This window comes from Dunckerocampus dactyliophorus, chromosome 15 (genome assembly GCF_027744805.1).
Source record: "Dunckerocampus dactyliophorus isolate RoL2022-P2 chromosome 15, RoL_Ddac_1.1, whole genome shotgun sequence".
NCBI lineage: Eukaryota > Metazoa > Chordata > Actinopteri > Syngnathiformes > Syngnathidae > Dunckerocampus > Dunckerocampus dactyliophorus.
The window spans coordinates 11,223,369-11,244,207 of record NC_072833.1 but is presented as its reverse complement, the minus strand read 5'-3'; the positions used below and the strand labels follow the sequence as shown (position 1 = coordinate 11,244,207).

The 20,839-nt window shown below is 42.3% G+C and overlaps 1 protein-coding gene across 1 annotated transcript in view; it reads left to right on the top strand.

The window, feature by feature from the left end:
• efnb3b (ephrin-B3b) overlaps positions 1-20,839 on the top strand; it is a 69,932-nt gene that overhangs the window by 33,416 nt on the left and 15,677 nt on the right. The window contains exon 2 of the mRNA XM_054800403.1: positions 132-421. Within this exon, the coding sequence (XP_054656378.1) occupies positions 132-421 (290 nt within the window). The remainder of the gene's footprint in view (positions 1-131; positions 422-20,839) is intronic.

The following is a 20,839-nucleotide window of genomic DNA, read 5'->3' as shown; positions in this document are numbered from 1 at the left end:
CTAACATGAGCTGTTGCCATGGTGACAACTTGACAACAGATATATTGTAGTTCACTTTGGAAAAAAAAAACTAGCACAGGAATTTCCTTTTAAAGAATGCAACTTCACTTTCTTCCTGTCCCCCTCCCCAGGTTCCGGGACGATAAGGGCTACGTCCTCTACCCTCAGATCGGCGACCGGCTGGACCTGATCTGCCCTCCGCTGGACACGGTCCGCTCCACGCCGGAGTACGAGTTCTACAAACTGTACCTGGTGTCGTCGCGGGAGCAGGCGGACCGCTGCGAGGTGATGGGCGCGCCCAACATCGTGCTGACGTGCGACGAGCCCACAAGGGAACGCCGCTTCACCATCAAGTTCCAGGAGTTCTCGCCCAACCTGTGGGGCCACGAGTTCAAGAGCATGCACGACTACTACATCATCGGTGAGTGCATGCGCGCATGTGTGTGTGTGTGTGTGGCGTGATCAAGGCTTTGTTGTGATTGCACGCTTGATTTCTGATTGTGCTTGAGTGTGTTTGTTTATCACACTGATGGTCGTTGAGATTGTACGGGTGCATTTAAGACTAATGAGGTCCTTGTGTGATCCAGACGGCAGGCAAACACGCTGTAAGAAGTGACGGTGGCACGGTAAAGAATGGCTGTTTTATGCAGGAACAAAAATTGAAACCTGAGAGCGGTTGGCACCACTTTTTCAGGTTTCTTTTTCAAATGCAGACAAAGAATTTGACTTTATACAACCACCTACCCCTCCAAAAATGGCAAAAGTAATCATTTGTGTAGTTCTTTTTGGATGAAAAGGATCAATGTACAGAATGTGGAGATACACGCTGTAATGGAAAGTCCCCAGTATTTCCAATCATGGTTCCGTGTGTCACTGAAAAGGGGACTAATTCTGTTTGTCATCAGAGAGAATTGGTTTACTCTGTGTAACATTACTGTCTCACCTTGTGCAAGATTAAATCCAAAAAGACACTCCCAGATAGATAAGATAAAGAGAACTACTATAAATAATACACCAATAACAAGCAAATAAACATGCAACAAACTAGAGCTGGCATGTAGAGTGTACTTGAGTTTTCATGTGATGTATTTCTTGTTGTGTTATGTCAATTGAAGTCGTGCTATATGAAGATTTTTGTACATTCATGTAATTTAACACGAGGGCCAATGTCAGTAGAACCCATTCATTTAAAAAAAGGGACATTTGTTTCCATATTTGTCTTAATTTTCTAATATGAATACATGGATCCTGATGTCACAATTCTAACATATGTATGAGGTGTGCATTTCAGAAGCTATGCAGTTTGGGCCTTGGAGGAGGTCTGCTCCTGGTGTGTTTTGTGTCATTTTAAGTGTGTGTGTGTGTGTATGTGTGTCTTTTGTCATGCTATGCAGCTGTGCCAAGCCTCGGGCATGTTTATTGTTCCATTTAGACTTTGCAGTGACCGCAAAAAGGTGCAAAATGCAGTTTGTTTTGCTTGATTCGGAGCAGCTTGTCCGGGCTGCTCCGGGACCCGGTGATGAGGAGTGATCGCAGTGAATGGAACATTCTGGGAGCCTCCCCAGAAACCTGTAGGTTGTTTCATTTGTGTTGTATTTTTTTAGGAGCAGGTTTTTAGTGCAAACAGGATGCAAAAACACCTCAGGAGTGCAAGAGTGAGTCGTTTGATTCCCTCCTCCCACGCATGCGGGATGCACTCAGGTGTGCACACGCTCTGTTCACTTCCTCTCATCTGTGGAGAGTAAAAAAAAAAAAAAAAAGAAACACACAAAAAAAGCAAGGAGGATGAGAGAGCTTCTTTGAGTCGGGTAACGCACCTTTCCTACATTTTTTTTTTTTTCATTCAGGCATTCTAAAGTCGTATAAATATTTGAGTCAAAATACAAGCGAGCCACATTTGCGCAAAGCGAAACAAAACAAGAGTGAAGGAAGAAAACACTGGCAGCCATTCATAATTTAAAAGAGCAGTGCAATGATGACTACTTGGGCATGGCAAAGCAACAGTATGTAAAATAACAGCTGAGGTTTAGAACAGCACCTGTGGTTGCCAAAGTGATCCTTTATCACCTGCTCTTGCTTAACGTGCTCGTCCTGAAGCGATGCCGGCTATTATAGTATAAAATAATATGTCCGATACTTGATAAATTAATGTTTGCTACACAGTTTCAACATAGTTTTTTTAATGTCCACATCACGCAAAGTATACACATCCTAATTATTTATTCCAGTGGAACCTCGGTTAGTATATTTTTCGGTTTACGTCGAAAATGTATGTGAAAACGTTGACTCATACATTTCCCGGTTTCTGTGTTATTAATACACCGCATGAACGGTGCTCGTAACATATTTTTATCACAAAACGTTAGCAACACATTAGTGTTGGCATGGAAACCGGAACCGGAAGTCATTGGCCACCAACTCTGCCGCTCATCTGTGACATCATCACCGGTTGACAGTGGAGTCCTTTGCTCGCTAACAGAGTTACACTACAAGTCTCCGCTTTCCTTATTGGTCGTGGCTGCAAAATAACCCACAATGGAGCAAAAGAAAGTTGCAAGTGTCAGCATTTTGATGAAGAAGGTGAGAAACGCCACTGAATTCAATAAATAACTCTTAGCAAAACACGCTGCTCATTCCTTCTGCCTCATAGCCATCTTTGTCAACAGTTAAATCTTCAGTCAAGGTGAAAGTGACATTAAATGTTCATGATCCCTTTCATTCGTTTTGTAGATGCATGTAAAACTAATTGTAAAACTATGCAAAAGTGTTTGCGGTAACATTTTTATAATGTTTTTTTTTTCCACAAGAAAGGAGAAAAGGAGATTGGTATCATTATTGGTATCAGTATCAGGACACCCCTAATAGTAATAATAACAAAACAACAATTTTCAGGTATTTAGCTTGGAGGGACTTTACCTGTCGGTCAAAATTGAAGCACCTTCATCACCTTTATCTCCACACATGCAACCCAGACCCATCGATTGACAGCTCCAGCCATAATCAATGGAGGGTAGAGGTCACACACACGCGGACGCACGCACACACACACAAACACACACACACACCTCTCCTCATACATGTGAATGAGTAGATGTAGATAGCAGAGGAGGGCCAGAGCAGTAGCTTAAAGCGGCGAGCATCTGGCACTGATAACTTATTGATAATGACATGTGAGCTGTAATTGGGCTCGTCCTTAACGAAGAACGCCACTTATGGTGTCTCATTTAATGAGGCTGCCATATTGTTAATAACGCCCTCATCTAACGGCTTGTTTTTAAGGGCTCATATCTGCTTAGCCGCAGACGACCATATGAGAAGGATAGGCACCCCTCATGCTTGGTTCATTGACGTGGCGCGTTAATTAACCCGTGGCGTCACATGATGCAGTTTACACACATGTTAAAAGCGTACATGGAGAGGAGCAGCCCATTACATGTTAGCTTTAAAGCCACTGGTTAGCGCGTGTTGTGAGCATGCTACCGCGCAGTCATCATTGACAAGTACTAATGGCTTCATTTGCAAATCTCGTGGAGAAAGTTTCTCATCTAATTACTTTGTTTTGGAAGGTCACTAATGTATTACAGATGCCAGCGCTTTGTAATCAGATTACTCCAATCCCATTAAAAGCGTTTCTTTTCCTTCCCGCACCCCCGGGGAGGGGAGAGAAAGAGCGGCAAAATTGATTAGTTATACTCACTGATGGATGTTTTCACTCATAACATGAGGTCAGAGTTTATGTAAGCCCCTGTCCTCATCACACACACACACACACACACACACACACCCCCACACAGTCAAATAGGGTGGAAGAACCAGCCAAAATGTCCACTCGAGGAGAAATGTCCCCACAATAAAGGTGGGATGTCAAAATGTGAACACATGCAAACATGCAGATCACATCTTTCATTGCTCAGAATGCGCTAGAACGCTTTGAATGGATTATTTAGTTTGGTTTATTATTATTTAGTTCACCTTTTGGATGTATGCAAACATAAATACTACTGATGCAACGACTACACGTTTCTAACCGATCACCGAGATCACCATGTTGTCTGGCTCTTTGCTCCGGCTAGCTTTAGCTTTAGCTCTAGCTCGTTTGCTAGCTCTCAGTCTGGCCAAGCAAAAGGACACAAAGGATACCTTTGCGGAGGTAGATAAGATGGGTTTCATATGTAAGGATCGAACGATCACCGATACCCCAAAATGAAGGAAATAAGGAAATCGGTGCAGATTGATAATACTGTATATATATATGTGTGTGTGTGTGTGTGTGTGTGTGTGTGTGTGTGTGTGTGTGTGTATATATACACACTGTATGTGTATATATATTTTGTAGATCACGTGTCACAAGATTAAAACATGATGCGATTTCTCATTCAGAAAAAAATAATGACACGATAAATGAGAATGGACTGGATAATTTAGCCAACCTCCATATATTGCTATGTGCATGCATGTTTCTTTTTGTCTTATGCCTCCAAACAAGCAGTAAGAGGTTCACTCTGTGTATTGGTGCAGCACCGGGATGCTTCATAGAACAAAAATGTTCCATAAACAACATATGAGTGAGACCTCTTGTCAGTCATACAGTCACTTTGTCTCTGTGGGGGGAGACGGGGCCACTAGCATACACACACAGTGCAGCAAGGGAGCCTTGTGAGGACTAATGCAAGGTAATGTTATAGAAATCAGGAGGGAAAAAGATGCTTGCAAAGCCAAATGCCAAATGCTGTGTGAGAATAGTAATAAGAGCCCATCAACACGAACAAGCCAATATATCCAATTTGTTCGAAAGTGGCAGTGACGTAAAAGGCAACACCCCAGGTGACACCCCTGATATGCACACATCAGAATGAAGTCCTCCTTCCTTCAGAGAGGAAGTACATTACAAGTTTGATTTCAAACATCTCTATACTCACACAACAGGAAACATTTTAGTACATGCAAACAGATGGAGTAAAGACCTCAACCAATGTAGTTTTCACTCCTGTATTTATTCTGTCATGATTTAATAAGCTATCTGTGCAGTTATTCCACAGTCTTTGTTCTTTTTCTTTCTTAAACGGGTAGGATTAAATAAATTCTGCTCCTTTCTACACCCTTTTGGACATGTTGAATTGTACAAATGTGAAAATGTGCTGTTCCTAAATGTTTGTTTAACCCATGACCATTCCCATAAGCAATAGCTTTGCTTTTGCATATATGCACATACGTACAACTATATGTGGTATATACAGTGTGTCTATAGATGTGTTGCATGTTCCCAAACGACTTTGAATGCAACATGTAGGTGTTCACTCTGCAGCAGCTTGCCGTGAATGATGGCCGCTTCCCTAACATACATCCGACCTTGTGTGTGTGTAGCATTTTAATTCCTTCTGAGCAATGGAAGACTCGTGTGTATGTTTTCATTTGTTTCTATTGCTGGGACATTAGGTCTTCATGGGGACATTTTGGCTGGGATGTGCGTGCATGTAAGAGTGAGTGATGTCCTTCACTTCTCTGTTTCTCACTTATTTTCGCCAAACGAATGCACGCTCACGTCGTTGCACACAGGGGCCTTCTCTGAATGTATGCACACGCGCGCGCACACACACACACACACGGGTGGTTGTAAACATCTTGAAAATATAAAAGTTTGCTGACTTGATGTGGTGAGTCGGTCACTCACTGCAGGACTTCAGTGTTGTTGTTTGCTGCATGCTGAGACAGATGCTGTGTGTGTGTGTGTGTGCAGATATGCCCAAGTTTTTGTGACTGCGCAGGGATGCGGATGCCAGCGTGGCCGTGAATGAATGAATGACTGAACTGAAGGACTCCCAGCCGTGCTTTTATGGAGCTGGACCCCCGGGGCTTTGCGGAGAGACTGGTGCACAAGCACTGACATAAACAACACAGCCCCCACCATATATGAATAATAGAAGAGTGAGTGGACTCCAAAGGAGGCTACACCTCCAAAAACACAAGTCTTGTATGCTCTGTTTGCTGTCGTTAATTGTGAGCCTTTCCGTGTGCGTGCATGTGTGTGTGATTGTTTGACGTGGCCGTGCGTGCACACAGCAATGTCAAAGTGTTCAATAATGCAGAAGGCCCTCGCTGGTTTATTTATCAGGGTTAAGCGGAAATAAATGACACAACAGCCAGATCCAGTTAAGAGGGACATGGTGGGGGTTGGGGGGAGCTGTTGAAGGTGAGCGGCAGATAAAGAGGAGTGAGGATGAAGACAGGAGACAAAAGGGGATGATGCGACGGGCGAGATTAGATCTGCACTGCGGAGTAAATGAGCTGCACCGCGACGCCATGCTGAGCTAGCTTGCTATTGTGTGTATTGTGTGTGTTTGTGTGTGGAGAAGGGAGGGGGTGGCAAAGTGAACGTTGGAATCCAGGGAGTTCTGAGAAATCGATATCCGCTGAATATTTGATCATGTCCAAGGCCTTTTGACTTGTAGACGCTAAAGTGAGCAAAGTGAGAGGAAGATGAAGTTAAAGACAGAAAACAAACAAGGTCGTTTTGAGGAGTTGGTGAGGTGAGGGAAAAAAATACCATAAAATAAAACAAGATTCTTGTGTGTTTCACGAACGATTCCTTTTTATTTTTAAATCTGATTGATTAGCTTGTTTGTGTGCGACGTCCTGGCTTTTTCATGATAATGGAAAGGTGTAACGATACGCCATGATCACGGTTCTCTACGCACCTCGGTTTTAAGGTTACGGCTTGGTTCATTTAGGTTACAGTAATGGAACAAAATACCATACACAAAACTGCTTAGCATTTATGTAAACATCTTCAATGATTTTGAAAATGAAGTATCTGACTGCAGGAGGTAATTCTCCAATTAAAAAAATGAAATTATATATTTTGGTTTTACAGCATTTCTTGTTAGGAACGTGATGCAGTAACAGTTTGAACAGTGTGAATGATTATTTTATTTAGCTGACTATGACTATGGTTAGTTATACAGCAATACTGCCTGTCCCTCACTTTATAACATTTGATACATTACCGTTACATTTACCGTTACACCCTTGATGACGTCTTGGTATTCCTAATACATTTTTGAGTGAATACACATCAAAAGTATTATCAAGAAACTTGTGTTTTTTTCCCTTTGACATATAGTGGTGTGAAAAAGTGTTTGCCCCCTTCCATTTTTTTGCATGTTTGTCACACTTGTTTCAGATCATCAAACATATTTAAATATTAGTCAATGACAGCACGAAAAAATGGAACAGTGAACCTTCCCAGGACCCCAAGAGCGCAGCGACGACACATCCAAGAGGTCACAAAAGACCCCAAAGAACAAAGACAAAGAACTGCAAGCCTCACTTACCTCAGTTAAGGTCAGTGTTCATGACTCCACCATAAGAAGGACACTGGGCAGAAACGGCCTGCACGGCAGAGTTCCAAGACGAAAACAAAAATGACATTAAGGCTCATCTCAATTTAGCCAAAAAAAACATCTTGATGATCCCCTTTGGGAAAATACTCTGTGGTCTGACGAAACAAAAGTTGGAATGTGTCCCTTTACATCAGGCGTAAAAGTAAAGCCGCATTTCAGAAAAAGAACATCATACCAACAATGAAATATGGTGGTGGTAGTGTGATGGTCTGGGGATGTTTTGCTGCTTGAGGACCTGGAAGACTAGCTGTGATAAATGGAACCATGAACTCTGCTGTCTACCAAAAATCCTGAAGGAGAATGTCCGGCCATCTGTTCGTGACCTCAAGCTGAAACCAACTTGGGTTCTGCAGCAGGACAAAGATCCAAAACACACGAGCAAGTCCACCTCTGAATGGCTGAAGAAAAATAAAAGAAAGACTTTAGAGGGGCCTGGTCAAAGTTCTGACATGAATTCTATTGAGGTGCTGTGGCATGACCTTCAGGCGCTTCATGCTCGAAAACCCTCCAATGTGGTTGAATTACAACAATTCTGCAATCACTTTTCCACACAGAGCCATGTAGGTTTGGATTTTTTTTTCTCCCTTAATAATAAAAAGTTTCATTTAAAAACTGCATTTTGTGTTCAGTTGTGCTGTCATTGACTAATATTTAAATTTGTTTCATGATCTGAAACATTTAAGTGTGACAAAAAAATAAGAAATGAGGAAGGGGGCACTTTTTCACACCACTGTTTCGCTGCCAAATCATATACAGTTTGAAGAAGCTATGCTGTCACGTCAAACCAGGTTTAATCTGATCTGATCTACAGTAAATCTCTTTTATTCTGCTGAACAGAACCGTATATTTCATAATAGTTTATGGAGGATCGTATCACATTTCATGTAGAAGAAACTTGTACTGTACACATTCCCAAAAACATGCAGGTGAGGTTAATTGGCGACTCTAAATTGTCCATAGGTATGAATGGTTGTTTGTCTATATGTGCCCTGCGATTGGCTGGCGACCAGTCCAGGGTGTACCCCGCCTGTCGCCCGAAGTCAGCTGGGATAGGCTCCAGCATGCCCCCGCGACCCTAATGAGGATAAAGCGGTATAGAAAATGGATGGATGGAAACTTGTAGCTGTTAAGATCCTATGTGGACCCTCATTGATTTCACAGTTGACAACTGTTTGAGTCTTGGCACTTTTTCTTTTCTGAATTTGAAAAGTCCTTTTCCGTTTTTAAGCACTCTCTCAGTCTCTAAGAGCTTGATATGTTATATATCACCAAAGCTGCATCCAGCTCATCGAATGGGATCATTCCAGGCCCGACTCAGCCGTCTGGAAAACCGTTTATTGGACTTTTAAAAGTTTCTTCTTCGTCTTAAATGACAAATATTACCTTATTATAACCTTCCACCCTGGACCTCCATGAATCTGACTGTACTTTCCTATTCAGTGCGTCACATCCCTGCCTTCCTCCTCTTCCAATACTCTGCTATCTGCAGCTATTTGCGATGTCTTCCTCATGCAGCATGCAACACATTTCCTCACAGTCCAGCAAACACATCCACTTCTAGAGGCAACTCTCATGTGCGAAAGCAGCCCGAAATGAGGCGTCAAAAGTGGGAAATGGAATAGAATGAGGCAGAAGGCCGTTGGAAGAAGAATAAGTTCTCTTCCGCGAAAGCATATCTGCATCTTTGGCTTGAGATTGTGCAGAGTATGATAAGAAGACTCATGGCAACTGATGGATTTAACAAGAAAGAGAGAGAGACGCACCTGCAATTAATATACTTATTTCGGTACACATAATGAGGTGTATCAGAAACCCTGCCCTAACAAACATGGCTTTTGTCATTAGCAGCCATACTTTACACTGAGATGTTATCAAAAATGTTTCAAAAATAGGAAAAAACACATGAATTAACAGAAAAAGTGGGGGAAAAAAATCTGATTGTGTACCTTTTATCCAGATTTGCACCAAAACCTAAAGGCATAGTTCTCCTCATCCCTCCACAAACTTGCATGGAAAGTAGCTTTTGATGCCGCTTGTCCTGTTCAGGGTCATGTGAAGCTGGAGCCTATCCCAGGTGACTTTGGGTGAAACGCGGACTACACCCCGGACTGGTTGCCAGTCAGTCACAAGGCACATATAAAGATAAACCACCCATTCACACTCAAGTTCATACTGTCACTTGCCTGCAATGAAGTCAGGCAAGTCAAGCACTTGACCATCAGTGACCCGACATTAAAGATGAGTTTTGTTAGAATGCATGCTTTACTTTGAGAAGTTATGCAAAATGTTTCAAAAATACAATAAAAAAGTGAAAAAAAACTATTCTGCACCTTCATCCAGATTTGTACCAAAACTTAAAGGTATAGTTTCCCCTAAACCACCCAGGGTAATATTTTTTTTTATCCTGCCTTTACATTTAAGACACATTTTGTATTAGTATTCATTTTTGTACACTGAAAAGTTATGGAAAACATAGCAAAAATAATAAAAAAAATAACTAAAAGCAAATCAAGACCGATCACGTGCTCATTTTTGCATAATACGAGTGTAAGGGCAGAGGTAATACCGTTCAGTTTTGACGTGTATTCACTTTCCAAAGGTGACAAAATATTTGAAAAAGCTCTCAGTGCGGTGTAGTTTCAGAACCACAATAATGAACATATTGTTGAATGAACACCTTAAAAGTGAGCACAGTCGTCTTTGTCCAGGCAGGGCACGGCTGTAGCTTGTTTTCTATTGTACAGGTGTACCTAATGAAGCGGCGTACATGCAACGCTGTGCAACTGTAACATCACATGGCACGAAGCGCGCTGATGGAAAGCGACACAGGGAAAGAGAGAGTGAGAACGGGATTATTTGGCAAGAAAAATAAAATACAGAGGAAGAGAAGGAGGGGGAAAAAAAGATGTGTGGCGAGTGTAAGTAAGAGAAAGTGACAGATCGCCCGGCTGATTTAGGTCAGCAATCAGAGCCCTGCCATTGTCTGTGAAATTGTGTGTGCGTGTGCGTGTAGGTGTGTGTGTGTGTGTGTTGGTTGGGGGGGTTGATGGCGTGAGAGAGTGTGAATGTATCTCCCCCACTAAAGATCTCACACACACACAAACACCAAAGAATCCCTTCTTAATTGGATGGGGCCTGGTTAACATAGTATGATTCATTTAACCTCCGTGCACTGTCTGTCTCTCACATGCACACACCACACACACACACACACACACATTTGTCATCGCTAAAGCAGACAAAAGCGTTATTGTGCCGCCTGCTTTCTTGCTAAGCAATCAAATGTGCGTGTGTATGAGAAGGCGAGTGGGGGTGTTTAAAACAAGCGCACCTCACCAGCTGACCTCTGCCATCAGTAGATAAGTTTAGCTCGCTAATATAGCGTTTGATTCAGTGGCCAGATTCACACAAACATGACCCCGACATCAACTTAATGGACACGTTCACACAGGCTGAGCACACAAACACAAAAATGAGTGCACTGGAGAGCTTTTTACATATGTTTTTTTTTAGCGTAAACACCACATGGTGTTTTTCACGACTGTAAATTACATTTGTGGCGCCCTCTAAGGGTAGTGGTCAGAATGCTTTGGGAGACATGCTAGCATACATGTAATACAGATAGTTATCCCTCGTTTATTCCGGTTAATAGGTCCCAGACCCGACCGTGATCAGTGAATTTCCAAGAAATTAATGACTTTCTAAATACGTTTTTTTCTAAATACGAGCCCTGTAGACATTATATAACACCCATATAGTAACCTTTACACTCCTATTATTTGTTTACACCACATTGCACAGGCTAGGGAATCACTGCCGCTAGCATAGGAAGCTACCGAGTTAACTAGTTAGCCTCTCCAATTTGCTTATTCCAAACTTAAGAAAGTGTTTCAAACGGAGTGGGGAAGAAGGACAAGTAAGTGGCAAAAACTTACCACATCCACAGGGAATGGGAGGAGAACTTTTTTTGCACTCCGTCATGTCCGACATGCCAAGGCTGACTCCATGCAGTGTGAAGGTAACGTAATATCATGTCATGTCTCATCAATGTAACATTACTGACGCCTACTGACCGGAATACTACATATAACTTGTCTTTCAATGTTTTTGATTAATAATCGTCCACAGTCAACCACGAAACAGCAATCATTTATTAATGAATTCATTTTTGAAAAAAAAAAAAGTGATAGAGTGTATCCTCAAAGTTTTATAATCATTAGACAAAAAGGTCAATGACGGGCAATTAGCTGCTAAGTCCCGCCATGTCCCTGCAAAGACATTTTGCTTAATGGCGGCCATGTTTTTCAACCAATCTTGCTCAGATTTTACACACATGTGCTTGTCAGTCCCCTAAAAGTATGTACCAAATTGTGTGGTGATTGGGCTAAACACCCTTGCAGATCATGATGAGTTTTTCAAGGCAATTTTTCAAGTCAGTCGAACTTATTGGGTTTAATAACAGCGCCATCACGTGGTGTATAGTCAAAAAGATGATAGTAGTAATAGTTCACCCTTTTGTGTGCAGCGTGTTACACCATGGAGTGTCTTCATTTGTTTTCACATGACTGTGCATTTAAGTAAGAATAAATGTGTAACTGGGCCCAATCAAAGAAGACTAGAAGGAAACCGTAGGACACACTCAAGGAGACATGTTGACATTCACATGAGTGAGACGGTCCAGTGTTCAAAGACCGAAAGGACAAACAATCAACCACAAATCCTTTTTAGTCACCATTTAAGCGTCCTAATTGCTTCCAAAACTACACAAAGGACATCATTATCGTGCCGTGTGTGTGTTTGTGTTTGTGCATTATGTGTGTGTTTGGTAGAGAAGATTCATTAGCGGACTGGCTGTTGACTTGTTCACCACTAATCTTCATTGTTGTCTTGAACGGTGGCTACATCTCACCCCAAATCACCCCGGTGCCAAGGGCACCTCAGCCCTCCTCGCCCCCCATTGGCCTGGACATCTCATTAGCTCGCTCTGCATCGTTTATTAAGTACAAGCTTGATTGTGTGCTTGTTTTGTTTAGCATTTTTTCACATGACTTTATGTTTGTGTAAGCTAACTTTACTCCTGAACCGCTGCACACAAAATGGTGAAATGTGTCAAAACACGCACCCCTACCGTGTTGCCTGTGCTATTGTTTTTCCCACAAATACGCCACATGGTGGCACTGTTTTTAAACCCCATAAGTTGTACTGACTTGAAATTTCTCATACAGCTAAACGCACTTTTACAAAACACCCGCTGTAACTTTAGGGTATTTAGCCAGATTTGAGCAAGATTGATTGGAAAACATGACCGCCATCAAGCAAAACATCTCAGCAGGGACGCGGGCACGGCGACTAGCTGACCATTAGTCATTGACCCTTTAATGATTGTAAAACCTTGGGGTGCTACAAATTCACAATCATGTCAAGTTTTTTTTAAAGACATTTTGTGTAATTTCTCAAAGATAATTTACAAAATTCATGAGTTATGTATTTATCTTTCAATTATTGACTCCTATATTCCCCGTAGATGTGAAATAAATCCCCTCGGCTTCTTCTTGAGGGTCTTATCATCCAACTTAGCGCTCATCTTCTCTTGTTGTATGCTCTTATTAGATACTGATGAAGTTAAGGGGGGGAGTTGATAATTGAATAGCGCTCATCGCAGGGCGGGATCGGTCTCGTTTCTACACTTTAAACGACCTCAAGTGGATTTGTGGGGGGAGGAGGACTTTTCTGGCTTGCCACCCACATGTGTGAATTTGTGTGTGTATCCGGACCCCAAATCGGTATCTCCGGCCCTGCTCACCAGCGGCATGATATATGCAATTAAGAAGCTAATTAGAGTAATTAATTCAGCCGGGGCCGGGGCCCAGCCTGGCCCCTATTCACAGCTGCCATAATCCTTTCCATACACACACACACACACACACACACACGCACACACATATGGAAGAACACACACTCTCATTATGAGCACGCTCTTTGTGTGTGTGTGTATGTGCTGCCAGAGAAGTCTGGGATGAAGAAAGGGGTGTAAATAAAGAGCGAAAAAGTGAGGCGTTGGGTGCGGCCTAATGAATGAAAACAGTGCGCTAATTCATCAGCGGCGCCCCCCGCTGCTCTCTTGGTGGCACTGCGAGGGGGAGAAGAGGGCCCCGTTGTGGCCGGTGGCATCTTACCTTTTTTTTTTTTCGCTTTATGATGAAGAATGGCTGCTCTGTTTTATTGCTTTAACCTGTATTTATCCACTTTCGTGCGATACCTCGCTTGGAATGGCACGGTTCTAGGCAGACAAGTCCATTTTGGATGATTTGAGGCTTTAATAAAGATTGAAGGCCTGTTTTTATTCTATTTTACATTGCAAAAAAAAGCAAACAGTGTGGTTTGTTATTCCTACATGATTGATACACATGTACTCGGCCTGTGTTCTCCCTGAAAAGAGAGTCAGTCATCCCGGGTTTGTTATTTTTGGAGCACAATTAGGAAACGTGTGATGAAGTGCAGATCAGAGCAGCGGCTGGGCGGTTTATGACATTTGGAAGGCGCTCCTCGGACGACTTGACGGAGTAATCGAAGACGGTTTGATGAAATAAAACTATAAAGCCACCCGGGGACCAATGAGAATGTTGTTTATTCAGTGACACAACGCTCGCATGCTTTTTGGACTTTTTAAAGCAGTTATATGAATAAAAATTACGACTATTCCTCTTTGACGTGCACTGGCTGTGTTGTATCAATACTTCCATTTCCACCAAACTAGCTTGTATTTGTCAGCCGGTCTTGCCAGCAAATATCACCATCTGTCATGTTTTGGCATGTTGGGCAAACATGGCTTCCAAGACAGTGGCGAGTGGTCCTAGAAGGACAACTTTAGAGGTTTTTCATCCTATTTCTATCCTTTTGATTCAGAATCCTGACCATGTTTATGGCCTCTCTCAGGTTGTAAGAAGATGAAATCATATTTTTACAGTTTGTTTGGTAGACCAGAAGGGTTTTTTTACTCTTACACTTTTTTACACTTTACAATTTCCCCAAATTATGGAATTTACGGACAGGAAGCTTGTTCGGAAACTTCAACATTCCCACAAAATTTCTGATGCGTTTACTTTAATGCTGCCTTTTCAATGTTTGAGAAGGGCTTGAATCTTCTCTTGCTCACCTCGGATGCCTTCTCCAATTAAGTAAAGTAAATTAAATAGTTTAAAATGATTAAAAATTACAAATGTTTTTAATATTTAATATTAAAATCCTCTCTAAAATATTTGAACTATATTCAAATGATCATTATTACAATTTCTGTATCTGACAAAATAATTTGCTTGTATTGTAAGTACAATTCTACGGAATAATACGAGGGATCTCCAGGATCGGGACCGGCTGCTGAATTTTGAAGGTCAGATAACTTCGGCTTCCACCACAAGATCGGGCCGATCCGGTTGCCGTATCACGTTCATAACTCTGAGCCACACTCCAACATGGTAGGTGCTGTAATGCGCCTCAAAGCTGGTTGCCACTCGTTTCCCGCCACCCGCAAGAAAAAGAAAACACAACACCACCATGCAGACATCTCCGCGGTGTACCGTGGTGAAGTTACGTTGGATGTTGGATATTCGGCTCCGTAGCTACAGCGGTGGTTCCCTCTCACTGTGCCCTGACTGTTGTGCCATTGTGCTGGGAGTTTGCACGCAGTGGACCACCCCACTGCCCATCAAGACATTTCAGGTATCAACTTATTGCCACTCCTATGTGAGTAATGGTCTCACCTTGGCCACCTCAATGAAAGATCTCTGGCTCCGCCACTGCTCACACGGGAAGTGCTGCTCTAACCGCTGCTTGTTTACACTAGGGTCCGTCAATAAATTACTATTTGAGTTGGTTAAAAAAAGGCATACATTCTAAATCACACACCAAATTGATCTATAACCATGTCAGATGATTAGTCCTACCCATTTTTTACAATTTTATCTTTTATTGGATTAGGGAACTGACTCACAGAGGTTTGTTCCAAAACCCAAACAATATTGTTGGTCATTCTGTGGAACAAAAAAAAAAAATTCCACAAATTTTGTAACAAAAGCTAATTATAAGAAAGAAAAGGATCGATAATCGGGCCGGATCGGATCGGCAAGACTATAAAAAAAAAAATCAGATTGGATAGGAAGCCAAAAAATGTGGATCGGGACATCCCTAAATAATACCACTCTGTGTGCTATAATAAACCAGACTTCTCATTGTTTACGCCACAATACCATTTGTTTAAATTTGACAATGCAAAAAAAATAGCCATAAGTTTCTGGAAAAACTTGAAAATTCACCTTGCAAGTTCTTAAACTTGTCCTCTAATTAGAACGTGCATCCATGCTGCCTTGAGCCAAGCTACTAATGATGCTAATAATACTAATGGTGTGTGTGTGCGTGCGCGTGTGCTTGCTGTGTTTACTACTGCGATGTGTTCCCTGCAGAGGTCTAAGGATGCAAAAATGCGTTCATAAAATGGTCTCTAATGTGTTGAACCATTTAGGGAAGAGACAAACGTGCAGACAAAGGTATAGAGGTGCAAACTGAAGACAGACTGATGCATTAGCTGCACAAACACACCTACACATGTGAAAGCCACACACACGCGCACACACACACAGATAGAGAAGCTAAGAAACGAGACAGATTGCCATATAGCTTGAACACACAGCTTTGAGCAGCCTGCTTTAATCACAGAGGAGCTAAACAAACACAACTGTCATCACTCGCTTTCTCTTACTGTTGCACATACACACACACACACGCACACAGAAGACACACACAGAGACAGTATATAATTGCACTATGCCTTCCGCTGTCCATCATCCTGCCCTTCATATTTCGCCCTCCTTCTATCCACTTTCTTTCTCAGCAATCGCTCCCTGCAGCAGTATGCAGGCACACATGTCAAGATGTATTATTTCGGCTGGCTGCCTCTTATGTATGTGTGCGCACGTATGTGTGTGTGTGTGTGTGTGTGTGTGTGTGTGTGCACATGCTCTCCTCCTTTTGGAAACAATAATAATGGTGGGGGGGTAGAGAGTGAGAGAGAACAGACTGGACTGGTGGAGATTAGCAAAACATCTCTGAATTCCGCCGCATGTGCTGCATGTGTTACAACAACAAGGACACATGCGCGCACACACATACATACTCAGAAGTATCACAGTCATGGTTCAAGGACATTTAAAGAAACATTGTGCCTGCATTAAGCTACACGCTAGCCAGAATAGCACATGTATCAGCGTCTCCCTGTGGCCACGGTGCTGGTGGAAGAGACGTCATGGATTTAAGTTAGAGGAACACAATAGCAAGCTGCTTTGAAAGTGTTGCTGTTGAAGCTACCAGCCAGTTAAAAAAGAAGAGGTTTCATCATGTATTTAAGCTACATCTTACATAGTTCTATTAATAATATATTTCAGTAAAATCATTGTGCCTCTTGCTTTTGTCATACAGTAGGTGTGCCTTTTCCATGCATGACTTTCTTTGGCATGAACATCGATGTCCTGGAAGAGAGTATAGCCCCTCTTCCACCAATTCAACAGGAACTTTTAGTTGTAATTGTATGTCCCGATACGATATTGATATGGGATATAGGGACAATATCGGGCAAAAAAAAACAATATCGGCCTGCATCTGAAATCTCTCATATTGGCACTCTGAAACAAGCAGTTGATTCCAAACTCTATCCAGCAGCGACCGGAGCCCATGTGATCACAACAACAGCGGTTTCTAGGGTGCTAGCAAAGTAGCAAGGAGAAGGAGTAATGTCAGCTGTGTGGCAGTAGACGTTGCAGCTGAGTGCAAAACTTTTATCATGCACAAGATTCCCGTGGTGGCACAGAACTGGGGAAGTTTAATATGAAGAACCTCATCTTGCATACGAAGTGGCATCTCCCAGGGGATGACAAAAAGTCATTTGCTGTAACAGAAAAGAGCGTATGTATGATTCATGTTGGATTAGTATCGGTATCGGCCGATATTCAAGACTGCAATATTGGCATCTTAACTAAAAATGTTGTATTGGGACACCCCTGGTAATTGTAGTTCCTGGAACAAATGTTGTATTGTATTGTATGTATCGAACATAGTCATTGTACGATACAGTAATCAAAATGGGCGAACCATTGCCCTACGTGACAATATTACAGTATTAGCGGTTAGTCAACAGCTACCGGTATAGCGAGTTAGCAAACAAGCTGAACACTTACCTACGATAACAGTAGCACAATAAAAGGTAAACGTTGCAATATTTAAGAAGTTACAGCACCAAGTAAGGGTGTCATCAAAGGGTGAGGATATTTCTCGGTTAGAGAAAAGCTGTCTTGCGGGAACAGGTCATCCAGAAGTCTATCACACTGTGAGCAACTGTGAATGATAATACACGTAATATGGAAGGGGCAGTACCCAAGGCAGGATTGGAACCACACTTTAAGGGCTTTACACACACAATAAACCTTGCAAACCAACCTAGCTTGGTGTTCACTCGGCAGGTGCTTTTTTGTATCAGAGTTCAGCAGCTGTGCTGCGGCGGTGTTAATGTCCAAATAGTAGCTGTAGTAATTTCTACATTTATATTTTGTCGTTGCAGTTTTCTTAAAAGCAGTGATGTGCAGTGAGGTTCATGGCTGGTGAGTTTTTTTGTATGTTAACACAGGTTGCTCATTTAGAAGATAACCAAAAAAAGAGGAGAATAATTCATTTTGGTGGAAAAAAATGTCTTCAAAATGTTTTCTGATACGTCTTGGAACCATATTTATATTTTAATAACCTGAAACTGTGTTCTTACCTTTTATTTGTATGTGAAGTACATGCAGCCTTTTCTTCTCCAGGAAAAGTTTTGATACTTTGTTGTAAAAGTCTGATCACCTCTCGGAGAGGTTGGTTATATAATCTCCCATCTTGGCAGTCAAATTCATTCATTCATTCATTCACCAGAGCATAAAAATATATTGAATGCATTAGATTTTCAGCTAGCTATTGTCATCAACAGTAACAGTTAACAGTAACAGCTAGTAACAGACCAGACATTGCTTGGGGAGATCCGATGTGGGTCAAGTCCTCTTAGTCTTGCATGCTTTTGCGAGTTTTGCAACGTTGGTGCCGAAAGCTGTTTGGACCCCCTCATATCTGACATGTCCCGCCACTGCTTTGAAGCTTGTTTGTGTTGGAGGAATGTGCGCTTGGGAGCTGTTAGCTGTTTCTAATGTTTTGGTTGCTACGCCAGAGGATCGGAATATTAGAAACAGCTCTCAGTGTATTGACATGTAATACACTTTAAATATAAAGGCTGTAAATATAGGACAGTATTTTTCCCTCTGAAAAGACAGGTCATCTTATAGTCAAGAGTTAGGGATTTATTCATGTAAACCAACAGGTGGCGCTAAAAGACTTCTCCCCCAAAGCTCGTCAGAGCTTTTCTCTCTGTCACTCACACACACCAGTGACCTGCTGAGTGACACCGCCTGGAAAAATGTCTCAGATGTTGTTAACAAATAAGCAAATAACAAAGGAGGCGCTATGATGCAAATTTTATCAATGAAGCAGCGACAGCTAAACATCAGATCCTTTCCTTGTGAAAAAGATTTTTTTGTTGTTCTACTGTATCTCATTAGATCGTACAACTGGAATGCGGGTGGGCTTCTTACATTTGGGGTCTAGAGAGTAGCTTTTCTTCTTATCACTGTCTCTCACACACACATACACACACACACACATACACACATGGCAGTGACCTGGAGAGACGCAGCCATGACAAAAAGGTCTTCATGGTTGTTAGCAGTTTGTAAACAACAGAGGATGAGTTATGAGGATTCTAATTTTAGGACAATGGTGAACAATGACGCAGTCATCGAACATCAGCTAATAAATGTGTATTTTTTTACTGTAGTCTACCAATTGCTGTTAATCAGTCAATGAAAGGGAGCAAGATTGGTTGGAAACGATCAACAAACAGAGTTTTCGTACCTAATAAAGTGTCCAAGTTGTTCCTTCACTCCCCCACTCTCAGTCCCGTCTGCTTCCCATCGTCTTAATTTAGACCCCCCCCCCAACTGCCACCCGTTATCTTCCCACTTGCTTCCCCTTTTCCCTCCAGATGCGTGTCACAGATCGTTCCTCCCTTCAGACCCGTGACCCACTTCCTGTGCTTATGGTTCCAAGGCAGACTTTCGTCCTTCACCTGAATATGTTCTCACCCTCCAAACGCCGCCGTGCTCCAAATATCCACCTTATTGACGATTGCCAGGGTCGTCAGCCCGCAGTGTTGACTCTGACAGCTTGGGAATTTTTCCGCCTGGGAATAAATGCAGAATTGGATCAGCAGTGCTTTTTTCTGTGTGTGTGTGGCCAAAAGGTTTTCATCCCGCGTCTTCTTGAGTATGTTTGCAGGCCTGACGCCAACACTGTAATCCAGCAATGACAGACAATGTCACAGTGGAGTTCTGCTCGGCGGAAGAGTGTGTGCGTGTGTGTGTGCGTGTGTGCACGCACGGTGATGACAGTCTGACAAGTGATGGGAGATGTGAAGCCTGAAGTTGGGTGTTGCTGTCTCCCGTTTTTCCCCCTCACTGCGCTCAAGTGACATCGCCGCAGATCAGGATGATGTTTGTGTTTACAGCGACACAGCTCACCACGAAAAACAAAACAATACACTATATATTAATGACAAAAATATGAATTATAAGTAGATGTAGATGGGAAAAAAATAGGACACCCCACTGTGAGTGACATTTGCGGCGGCTGCAAAATTGTTGCATGAGGCGGCCGTATTTTTCAATCAATCTTGCTCAAATTTGACAGACGTGCTTGTCAGTCCCCTAAAGTTGTGGACCAAGTTTGGTGGGGATTTGGATAAACACTCTAAAAGTACAGTGGGTGTAAACCTGTGCGAGAAATTTCAAGTCAGCCCGACTTTTGGGATTTAATAATAGTGCAGTGTGGTGTATTTGACAGAAAAACAATCACACCTGTAACAAGGTAGAGGCACATGTTTTGACAAACTTTCACCCTTTTGTGTGCGGCGATTGAGGAGTAGAAGACTTACAACCGGGGGTGTTTTCTGTGACATACTTTTACACAGAGCAGTTCCATTTTTTGAAAAAGTGCATTGATCTGCATAAGCACACTTAGAGAGCCTCCTGCAGCAACAAGACGTGGGAGTCTTGTATACATTTCAGGATTGTCCATATTTGAATAAGTCTGTCCTCCCAGGCTATCATTTAGAACACACAAATGTAGACTTCTTAGACTTGCTGGGGGTGTTTAATACCCCTGTAGATCCGCCGTCATCGTCCTGATGGGAGGAGTGGACAACTTGAGGTGCTTTTTTTTTTCTGGGAACAGCTTGGGAATAAGAGAAAACGGTTGATGCGGAAGAAGAACTTGACCCATTTCTTCCAGACCTCCAGTCTATTGGCTGATGT